Here is an 11,948-nt window from a genome sequence, read left to right on the forward strand (position 1 = left end):
CCAAGTTTCCTGAGTCATCCCATCCAAAAGAACTGACATTTTCTTTCTCCTTTTCACCCTCAATTCATTAAGAGCAGGGCATGAACAAAGTAATATCTGGGGTGCTTTTTAGCCCAAGGATTCTGACTCAGTAATACTGTACTTGTGGACACTTTCTCTATTAATGCTATGTCAGTTTCCTCTTTAGCTAGTTTCCAAGCTGATGTTTTCAAGTGCCCCTACCCAGTTTATTGGTAGAAAGGAGAAAAGCCCAAGCAGATGATGGATACAAAAGAAGGTAAGTCTTTAGAACACAAAGCATGTCAGAATTAGTGTGGGTGGAACTTGATTGCACTGAGTCACCATAAGTGGACAAGGAGCAAGACAAGTGTCAGGTCAAGGGGGTATAGCTCAGGGGTAGAGCATTTGACTGCAGATCAAGAGGTCCCCGGTTCAAATCCGGGTGCCCCCTTCCTGGATTTTTCACGGAATTCTCAACCCCATCTTGAGAAATACTACTAGTTCCCCATATTGCAAATGACCACCAAGAAGAGATCCCTGGAGCCCCTGTTGGGTTTCAATTAAGACAAAGTCCCTAGGAAATTCTAAATCTAAGAATAAGTCAGAGGTGTGAACACGAATTTAGCAATCTAATGCACGATAGTAAAGACAAAGGTGTTCATACGTGTATTTTTGAGAGCTTTCTACACACAAGGCTGTGGCGAATTAAAAGATGAAAGAGGATCCTTGTCCTCAGGGAGCTTTCAGTCTAGTGAAACTTGATACACTCAAACACAGCTGTCAGAGGAAGAACATTTCTTTGTACATCATGAAAGAGATATCTTTTGAAAATACCTACCCACTTTTTCTACACATAATTTCTATCGGAAGCTTTCCTACAATTTGAAGGGATAGTTCTGCCTGATCTGAAGAGTATTGTTAACCTGTTGCTTGCATTATTGTGTAATCCCCTTTCTACAGGGTTAGAGGTACTTTCTTCTTAGTTGTTCACTGTCAGTTCTCGGAATGAAACATATCCACTCTGGACACTTTAAGCAGAAAAGGCGTATACTAGAGGCATGGTAGGGACTCACAGAGTTGAAGGAAAGCTGGAGAACGTAACTCAGAAAGCAGTTATCTATGAGGGACCGCCAAACAGAAATGCAGCTCAGGTCTCGTCCCTGGAAATGTCCACTGCTGATGCCATCAACTCTGGGCACTCACCACTACACAATGGATATTGTTCCAGTTGCACCTGCATCTTTAGGACAATTACTCGAGTTTCAAAATGCCAAGTGAAAGCATTTGATCGGTTGAGCCATGGTCTGACATGTGCTGATTTAGCCTTGCAGGGGAAGAATCGTGTTGCCTCACCAAGTTTGATAACATGAAGTATTCCCCCAGAAATGGAGAAGTGTTTGGGTGCAAAAATGGATATACCACCACACCTTTTTTTTCTCCTCAAAGAAACCACTGTAAGGAGAGAGCATGATAATTTATTGGTTTGCAGTTCTAGCAGTCAAAGATTTGCACTCTCACACCCCATTATTTCCCATTGGCTAAAATAGATAAAAATTTTGTATTAAATCAATTGTGTTCACATTATCATGATCATATAAATACTATTTACTATTGAGTCAATCTATACATACTATGGCAAGATTGTCTTCCTTGAAATTTTTTCTCTGAAGATAATTACCTCATTTTTTATTTGTGTATTTTTCTTTGTGACTGTTGACAATTATTTTCAAATTCTTTAAATTTGAAATTGTACTGTAGCCTCAAAGCATAATTACTCACCTGGTCTAAACCCATAAAATTAATTTTTGGGTGCTAGTCTTCCTGATACCTTCCATTCTTTTGCTTCAGGGTGTTTAGACCTGCCACCCAGACGGTATCTTGGGAATCCCCATTCCCTCTCCTCTGCGTTAGATTCTCTGTTTCCTGGACCATGTCTTTCTTTTTCTTGGTTTCCTCCTTTATATGGTGGAAAATAACCTCCACAAGCTTCCTGAGAATATATGGGAGGTAAAATGTTTGAGTCTTTGCATGTATGAAAATATCTTTATTTTCCCTGAATGCTTGAGAGATATTACCTGGGAATAGAACTCTTGAAAAAATTTTTAGAGGTTTGCAAATTTCCATCGTTTTCTAGATTCTCTTGAGTTTGATGTCATTTTTATTCCCACACATGACTTGTTTCTCTCTGTAAAATTTTAGGATTGTTGTTCTTGATGGTCTGAAGTTTTTCAATGATACACTTGGTGACCTCTTTCCATTTTGGGGTTCATGTCCTATGTTAAGTTTTTATTAATTTCTTCTCCATCATTTGGGGCCTACCTCGGAATTCCATAGGAGAGACCACTTTGGTGTGCTTGCTCTTTGCAGTGGCCAGGGAAGAATTTTCTTGCATTCATTCATTCATTCATTCATTCATTCATAGTAGCCATAGTACAAAATGCCTACTATATGTAGGCATATACTGGATGCTCCATATAGGATGGCAGTTTTTGACTGAGCAGTAGACATAATTCTACCAATACACACGTTTGGTCAAGTGAAAGCTGTCATAAGTTTCCTGACCTTTTTGTGGTGTATTTTGACAGAAACAAGCTTACAATCCCTTATTTTTTTTTATTTTTTACACCTACAGTACCTGGTCTTCCTAGGTGGTCTCCCATCCAAGTACTAACCAGGCTCGACTCTGCTTAGCTTCCAAGATCAGACGGGATCCGGCTTGTTCAGGGTGGCATGGTCGGAGACCACAATATTTGAAGCTGCTTTTAACACACCTAGCTGCCTTCACTTTTTTATCTTAGTAATTAAAAGGCCACCCTTTTAATTAAGTATTGCGACATTTAACACAGTGTAAAATTATTGCTGCAGGAGTAGAACCTTTTCATCACGCAGTAGAAGTCCCAACCTCAAGTCTTGTTCCCTATGGAATCAATCTTTTTTGTCTCTTAATAGTCTTTAGGAATCCTAGTGGCTTTGGACCCAGTTATACCTGGCATGGCTGAGGAAGGTTTTTGAGGACCGTCAGCTGAAACTCTTACAAGTTATCCAGTACAAATTAACTGTCAAAATGTGGATGAGAGGATTTGCTCTTCTAATTTCCCCTCCTTTTGCTCTCACAGGCCCCAGCTACAATATTTAGAAGGTAAGAAAGGTCACAAATGAACTGAGAAATGTCTAGTACTAGGTTATGGCAACCAAAAGACTGGTTGAGGTCGAAATTCTGTGGAGCATTTCACCACAAGACAGCTACTCCCTGTTTTAATTAACTGCTTTTCAACAGAAAAATTTCCTTCTATGAGATGACTTCAACCCAACTGACATTACTTTTAGAGGCTTGTTTGTAGTTAGACAATGTATGAAATTATTATTTGAACTGCTTTTAGGCCCCTTGACCATTTAATAAGAATTGCTTAATAGATGGAGTCCATGCCACATTCCAGTGCTGTACTGCAGCTTCATTTTGTTCCTCAGTTTACCCCAAGTGTGGGATGGATACTACAGATATATGCAATTTGACAGCAGCTGGCAAACAGGTCACAAAATACACTGAACCAAAGATAAAAATTTATTCTTTTTTCAAGCCTTTTTCATTCCTGAATAACTTAACAGAAAAGTTTTATTTTCTGAATCCTCTTTTTCTTTTAAATCAAGAGAGCAGACATCTACATCTAGCTAGTGTTTCATAATAATCTATTCAATTTCCATTCTATTTATGGCAAGTGATACTTTTTTTTTTTAATAAAAACTTGGATGTAATTCACATATGATGAGGGAGAGGTCTAGAATGATGTCTAGATGGAGAAGTGGTAGTAACAGGGGAGAAAAGAGCTAGATTGAGGGAGTAGGGTTAGAGGAATTAATGAGTTCAGTTTAAGTATGTTCAAATGTTCAATTGAAAATGCCTAATAGCCAGGCTTAAAACCTTGGAGTCCAAAAGAGGGATATGACTGGAGATAATGAATTTTGGATTTATCAGCATATAGATGATAACTGAAGCCCTGTGAGTAGGTGAGATCACCCAGGGAGAGCACTTCCTGTAAAATGACCTAAGACAGAACCTAAGAGGCAGGATGAAGAAGAAAAAAAAATGTTTCCCAGGAAGGGTCCAGAGCAGAAAGGGAAAATCTGGAGAGTAATGGGGAGAATCAGGTGAAAAGTGTTTCGATAAGGAGAGTGGTCCTCAACACCAAAGGCTCGGGGTGGTCAAGGTGAGGATGAAATGTGTCATTTGATTTAAATACAGGGGGATTACTGAAGATCGTGAGAAGAATAGTTGAGTGGAGGGTTGAGGTTAAGCAGGAGATGAAATGGAGGAAGCATCTTGTTTCTTGAGTAGAGACAACTTGTTTCAAGTTTGGTTAACAGGGAGACTGCAGCAGCTGGGGGAAAGATGGGCTTATTTTATTTTATTTTATTTTTAAGGATCAGCTGAGCGTACCTACAATGCTGATGACAAAGAGCCAATACAAGAGAGAGATACAGGAGAGAAGAAGGAATCGAGTAACACCAGATGAGGGGGTTAGAATCCAGAGCGAGCCACAGCAGATGAACCGCCGGGCCTTAGAAGGTACACCTCTTCCATAGCAAACGAAGGAGAGGAAATGGGGACGCTGGCAGATTCGAAAGGTTTGGCCCAAGGTAGCCGATGGAATTTCAGTTAGTTGGATTTTACTTATCTCCGTAAAGTAGTCCTGGAGTAAAGGGTCTTGCATCGAGGTAAATCGAGGAGTAAAGGTTCTTGCATCGAGGTGTGGCGGGTAGCTGCAGGGGCCAGAGGCCAAGGCTGGCTAACGCTAGGAGAGACCCCTAGTGGAGCCCCGAGAGGGACGCCGCGGGGCGCTGCTATGGCAACAGAACCTTGGGGCTAGGCCTACTGTCAGCTGTAACCCACCAGAGTCGCGGCATTTTAACACACCTTTTGGGATAGCAGATGCGGTGCCAACCCCAGGAGTCCAAAACGAGACCACAGATACCGAGCCAGGAGAGTCTCAAATTGCAAAACTAAAGTGACGCAACTGCCACGCAGCGCACCGGAGAGTACTAAACGTCATCTTCTCGCGACGCTGTCGCGGTAATAGGACGTTCTCCCGGAAGTGGGATCCAGATCGGGCCGTGAAAGTGGCAGCCGGTGGTCACCGAGAGCAGATCTGGGGAGGTCGCACCTGACCTATTTCTCTACGTTTCCTCTCGACCCTACCTGAATCTTCCAGGTCCGCGGAGTGAGGAGACGTCTCCACCACCATGGGGGGCGGAGACTTGGTAAGTAAGGGAGGCCTGGGCGGGGGAAAACTGAGGCCGGAGACGGACTGGCGCTGGGGACAGGAATTGGTGGGGGTGGGAGTGGTAACCCTGGCAACGCAGCTTTGTTTGTCGTGTGAGAGGGAGCCGTAGCCCTGGAGAGCGAACGGATCACTAAAGCCACTAAGGGGCGAGGCGTACACTTGGGAATGTGTGCCAGGTGTGTCGCCAGCGGTGGCAAGTGGTGTTGTGTGTTTGTTGGCGGGGACCCTCCCGGCTGGAAATTCTGGGAAGGCCCGGGGGGCGGGAGTTGGAAACGTGGGAAGAAAGCAGATATCGAGGATGGGGCCCGCAGACCTTATTTTGGATAGCTTGTTTTGGGACACACCTCTCTTCCTCTGCTAAGAGTTCAGTCACGTCCTGGTTTGTGCACCATTCTCCTCTCCCCTGAGCCATGTCCTGAGGTCCATTTTAAGCTTGACGAGATCTTCTTCATGTTCACCTTTCTGACCTTTGCTTCTCCTTCAATGCTGCATTCTGATCTTTAGTGACAGAACTTTCTTCTGGGTTCATAGAACTTGATATAAGCTATGCGGCAGTTTCTCTGAAACTATATAGTTCATCCGTAGGGATCTAAGGCCCCTTACGCAAATGACCCACAAGAGCATGTTGCAAGATCAGAAAAATGCTAACGTCTTGAAAGTGTAGCTAATTGAATTAGTAAACTGATCCATTTAACCACCTTATTCAGTAACTGTCTTAGATGTGTCAGGTGTTAGATTAGAATGAGGTGCAAGACTCCATCAAACTTGCTCTGATTTAGTATATTCAGGTAACTGCATTTAGGGACAGGAAGGCTCTAATCTAGGTTTTTTCAGCCTCAGTGCTATTGACATGTGGGGATGGATAATTCTGTGTGTGTGCGTGTGTGTGTGTGTGTGTGTCTCTGTGTCTGTGCACGCACACACGGTCCTGTGTATTGTTTAGGATGTTTAACAGCATCCCTGTCCTTCAGCCACTAGATGCCAGTACCACCCTTTTCCCCAGTGTGACAACTAAAAATTTCTCCAGACATTGCCACATGTACCCAGGCGGCAAAAATCAACCATGTTTAAAGGAGGGAGAGGAGAACCAGGAGGACAAGGTTGGCAGGAGGTGGGGATGGTGGGGAGGAAGGAAAGAAGGAAGGAAGGACTAGACGACCTGATGAGGGGAAAGGAAGGACAAGAAGACAGAAAAGGAAGAAAAGGGAGACCTCATTGAACACCTTCCACATGCCAGGTATCTTGTATACATTTTCTCATTTAGACTTCTTAACTGGTCTCCTGGTCTTCAATCTTGGTCCTCTCCAGTCTATTCTTCACATGATGCTATTCATGCAAATCACCTGCATATGATTGTTTAGTGTTTCCTACTGCCAAAAAAATAAAGTCCAATCCCTTAACATGGTTTCTAAAGTCCTTAATCTGTTCTTTTCTTGGCTGGCTTCATCTTGAGCCCCCTCTCCATCAGCTTACACTCCGTCTCCAGCCACACTGAATTATTTGTGCTATGTTCTTTCTTACCATTGGGTCTGCACCTGTGTGTGCTGTTCCCTCTGTTTGGAAATCTTACCCCATCGTCCCCTCTTCCTACATCATCATACTAACTTATAATTGTCCTTAGATGTTACTTCCTTCAGGAAACCTTCCCAGATTGGAATGCCGAATTAAAGCAGCGGCTCATGGGGAGGAGGGGGAGGAGAAGCATTCCTTGAGGGTGATAGGGAAGTCAGAACCAAGGAGAGATTCCTGGGAAGGAAAGTTGAAAGAAGTACTAGGTGGGGTTGTAAACCATGCGAGTTTAAGGCAGGTTAAGGAAAAGAAGGATGTGTTCATAAGAATGAATGTTCAGTGCCGAAGGCATTTGAGTTCTGTTGCCTTTCAGAGTCTATGCTTTCCAACTTTCCTGCCCTATTGCTCCTATATTGTCATCATCAACCCTCGCTTCAGGCATGGTCAATGGAAGTCAGACTCATATGCATTTCAGGCTAAAGGTATTTGAAGGGAATCCAGGAAGGGCCCATTCTGTCCTGAACCTTTATGTACTTGAACAACACCCTCAACCCTGGTGTGTGAGAGAGTACTGAGTGCCAACCTTGCCTTTGTTATAGACCTCTTGCCCTTACACATGCCCGCCTTAGCATGAATAGAGTATAGAGAGGGGTGGGTGGGGCAGGGCCAATTTTACTCACCACCCACACACTCCCTGAAATGTTTTCTCTTTCCTTTCATTTACCACAGAATCTGAAGAAGAGCTGGCACCCGCAGACCCTCCGCAATGTGGAGAAAGTGTGGAAGGCTGAGCAGAAACATGAGGCTGAGCGGAAGAAGATTGAGGAGCTTCAGCGGGAGCTGCGGGAGGAGAGGGCCCGGGAAGAGATGCAGCGCTATGCGGAGGATGTCGGGGCTGTCAAGTAAGCCAGGAGCTGAGGGTGCAGTGGGGCAGTTTGGGCTGGGGGTGCCTCGGCGTGTAGGGAACTAAAGAACTGGCCCAGAGGTGATTTATCCAGTTGTTGCAGAATTGATGCTTAAGAGCGTGGGTTTTGGAGTCAGACTGACCTGGTTTTGGGGACTGGCTTTGCATGTACTAGCCTAGCCATGTAACTGCAAGTTTTGGAGCCTTGGTTAACTCAGTAGACCCAGGAGAGTGAGAATACCCAGGTTTGTTGAGGATCAAATGAGATAACATGTAAAGCACTTAGTATAGGCCATGTTCATGGTAGATGATTGACAAATAACCATGACTGAGGATGATTGCCCCTCAGTATGTGTCAAGGCCTCTGTTCTTATTTTTGTATTTTCAAAGGGTCACTTCAAGGGGTCATTGAACGAGGAGAATGATGTGGCTGTCAGTTAAAGCTGTGTGACTGTGGACAGTCCCACCTGTTGCTGATTTTATTCTACTTCAGTTTCCTCTTTTATAATATAGGATAGGAGTAGCAGATAATAATTACCCTACCCATCTCATAAAAGGAAGTGGGAGTAAATGTACTCTGAGGAAAATAAAAAGCATAAAATATGCAGTACATTCTTAAATCAATTGAATAAAAACTACAGATGGAATACAATTAGGAATCTGTACTATCATTGCCCTTGTTTATATCCTTGTGTGCAAGTCTCCAGGGTAGTGTGTGGAGTGTGTCCCCCATCGAATATAGAGAGCTTTTCCTTAATAATTTCATGACAGGAGGATTTGTGACATTCAAGGTTGTATGTGTGTACATGTGAGACTTAGCTTCAATTCATGGAGATGGCATTATGAAACTTAGGCAGGATAACAAGCACATTTTTTCAGGTTAATGAATTGGGGAGAATGCCATTCTGACTTAAGTATGAAATTTGAAACGTTTTAAAATAAATGCAGTTTTAGAATTTTAAAATATTTTTAGGACGTTAATACGTAAAATGAGATATGAAAATGAAATTCTTTTTTTTACCATAGACATACATTAAATACTTTAATATACATTATATAAATTATATATTTTACATTATAATTTAATGTCAATAAATTTCAAACATTCAAATTAATTCCTGGGCAGCTTATAAGGTGAATATACATTGTTATATGTAAAGTTTTAGACTTTGTGAACCCTTGATTTTAAAACAGATACTCAATTTTAGACTGAATACCCATCAGTCATAAAAGTTCACTTTCCAACTAACCAAAAGTAAAAATTATTTTGAAATTTTTATTCAGTGAAGCATTACACATATTCAAATGCCTGATGTGCCAGAAATTTGGGCTTTACAGAGTCTAATTAATGAGGTCGGAGTTTTGATGAACAGCCTCAGAGCTGGGAGTTGAGCGTTTACCCTGTTGCTGACCTTCATGCCTGCTTATCTGTTGCAAATGGGAAGAAGGTGATTTTATTTTCTTTTGATTTTTTTTGCCCCCTCACATATCCTCTAATGTTATAAAACACAAAGGTCAGCATGTAGATCCTTTTTTTTGTCTATAGTTGCAGATGTATTTAGATGATCTGCTTGTCAGTCTGACTGCTTTGTATAGTTCTTTGCACAGTGTCAGGCTTTTAATTTATCCTATAAAATACCAATAAAAACCTTTTACTATCTAACAATTCACTTCTGTGGTTCAGATAATCATTTCTATAATTGAAATACATCTCTCAAAACAAATAAAAACCTTAATACTCATCCTGGATCTTCAGGTCTCTCTCTGCAATAGAGTGTTGTTTTAGTATTTACTGATAATGTTAGCAAATTATGTTTTCTAGACAGTGGTCTATACTAGTATTTCTCATGTTCTTGGAAGATTAAACAAAGATGAGAGTGATTCCCACCCAAGCAGATTCCCTGAGAATAGCAGGCAGTGTGTGGGTCAAGGATATATTTTAAGATCCTAATGGACAGCCTTGATTGAGAACTTGATCTATATCCTTAATGATAGCAACAACAAAATATATATAGATCACTTCACTTTTGTTTGGCTTTTATTCTAAATATTTTCTCATTTAAAAAGTCAGAGTAACAATGAGAAACAGTAGTTACTAGATCCATTTCAGACATGAGGATATGGACGTGCACAGTTACTTAGCTGGTTAGTGGTGGAACCAGGAACCAGTGGCCCTGGATCTCAGCTATACAATATGTTCTCTTACTAGAGGGCCTGAGTAGGACTGATATTAGTTGAATCCTTTTAAGACTAGACAGAGCCATGAAAGTACTACTTTATAGAAGTATTTGTCTTTGTTTTTCATATCCTTTATTTTGTATTTGACCCAGTTGCCCTTCCGTAGAAATGTTTTGCTGCTTTGCTTACAGGTTCGTTGTCCTCCTGTTTCTTCATATTATCTTTTCTCTTCATTAACTTAGCCTCTTTTCTTTCACAACTGCTTATGCTCCCAAGGCTTACGGTTCTTCTCCTTTTATTCTCTCTCTCTCTGAGAGCTCCTTCATTCCTCTAGCACCAGTTGTCTACTTCATGCTGATAACTCTCAAATTTATTCCACTCAGACTCTTGTGTCTCTGTACGTTCAGCTGCCTACTGGGCAGTTCTACTTCGAGTGTCCCAGAATCACCTCAACACATACTTAGCTCTCATCAGCACCATTTGGTAATTTGTTAACCTATATGCCGGATCCAGTAACCTATGAGCAACTCAGCTACCTGAATCTTTTTCATCCTTCTGGCCTTAGTCATCTGTCTGGCACATAGGAAATGTGCGAGTAAATGTTTACAAATGAATAAACGAATATTTATTTCCAACAACCCCATCACTGTCAGTGTCAGGCATGCAGAGACATTATCCCTCCAGTTATCTTTGACATATCCTTTTAAAAGTCCTCCTACCAAAATACTAAGACCTACTTTTCTTTCAAAAAGTATTGTCTAGCTCAAGATCCATTGCTCATGAAATGTCAAGCACTGAATATGTGATCATGAGGCAACTGTCTAGGATTCACAAGTGAATCAACTGTGGTCCCAGCTATCTAGGAGTTTAAGAAAACCTGATGAGAGAGAAACACATACATAGATAAAGTAAAATACCAGCTAGTGTTTATTTAGTACTTATTATTTGCCACGCACTCTTCTGAATGCCTTAAAAATCCATTGACTTATTTACTCTCAACGACCCTGTGAGGTAGGTACTATTTTATTCCCACTTTACAGGCAAGGACACCAAGGCTCAGAGAAGTTGCTTGGCTTTAGAGTCAAGATTCAAATCCATGTTGCCTGACTCCAGAGGTTTCTCTTAACCATTATGTTATACTGTCTTTTAGAAAAATGAGCCTCCTAGAATATTCTAGTCACCACTGATCTTCCTGATCAGACTCTCTTAAGAGCTGATGTAGTCTTTCTTTCATAACCTATTCTTTTTTCCCCTCCCAAGAAGTTTTTCATTTGAATAATAGAACACACAAAACCAGGCAGAGAAATCTCAAAGGAAATGATGGTCATGTTTCACTATTATTTGCCCTTTGGTCCTTTATCTTCTAAGCACTTGTTATATTTTCTTTTAATGCTGGTAGACATTTATTTTGATCACGAATACAATCCAAGTGCGAATAAGTAAATGTTTTTATATCTCATCTTCCCTCCCCCATGTTCCTTTAAATAGAAAAAAGTGCTGAATGTCTCTTCATAGTCTATTTGACTATAGTTGTTCTATGATTTAAAAACAGACTGTATCTTGTTGTTCCAAAATCCTTCTTGAACTATAGCTCATTCTGTTAAAGAAACTTGGGAAAGAAGTCCTATTGATGTCCATATTCTCCAAAAGGTGAGGGTGATAACTGTGTTGAAGACAACTGGGAGGGGTCTTCAGCTAATTAAAGACCATTGGGAAACTGCACAAAGGCAAATCTTATCAACAAGATGCCAGCTCCTTCAGTTAAAGCTAGGAAACTGTCACAACTGACCGAACAGCCATGGCCACTGGTCCATTTCTTGCTTGCAAGTGTGGCTCCTGTTAAGGCAGCACTCGTGATGGAATTCCTGGGATCTTCTTTCCCTCTAACTTGAACCATACTGCAGTCAATCATGGAAAACAGACCTCCTCAACCTGCAAAGCTACCTCCCAACTGTGGAGGCCTGGTTTTAGTAGCTGTCACACTCCCTTGTAGTCTCTGGTTTACTCCCACTGGAGAATGGCAAAAACTTTTAATTGCTTGAAAGACACCACTAACTGTGGTACTCATCATAAAGGCC

The 11,948-nt window shown here is 41.5% G+C and overlaps 1 protein-coding gene, 1 non-coding gene and 1 pseudogene across 2 annotated transcripts in view; 2 read left to right on the plus strand and 1 right to left on the minus strand.

Moving 5' to 3' along the window:
- Positions 1-379: 379 nt before the first annotated feature.
- TRNAC-GCA lies at positions 380-451 on the plus strand. Its single transcript has one exon. It is a non-coding gene; the product is annotated as a tRNA-Cys (tRNA).
- A 2,172-nt stretch (positions 452-2,623) lies between these two features.
- Positions 2,624-2,742, minus strand: LOC111733481 (annotated as a pseudogene).
- A 2,324-nt stretch (positions 2,743-5,066) lies between these two features.
- CWC25 (CWC25 spliceosome associated protein homolog) overlaps positions 5,067-11,948 on the plus strand; it is a 21,481-nt gene continuing 14,599 nt past the window's right edge. The window contains exons 1-2 of the mRNA XM_023525553.1: positions 5,067-5,256; positions 7,518-7,691. Of these exons, the coding sequence (XP_023381321.1) occupies positions 5,239-5,256; positions 7,518-7,691 (192 nt within the window). The 5' untranslated portion in view covers positions 5,067-5,238. The remainder of the gene's footprint in view (positions 5,257-7,517; positions 7,692-11,948) is intronic.

This window comes from Pteropus vampyrus, unplaced genomic scaffold, assembly GCF_000151845.1.
Source record: "Pteropus vampyrus isolate Shadow unplaced genomic scaffold, Pvam_2.0 Scaffold570, whole genome shotgun sequence".
Lineage (NCBI taxonomy): Eukaryota > Metazoa > Chordata > Mammalia > Chiroptera > Pteropodidae > Pteropus > Pteropus vampyrus.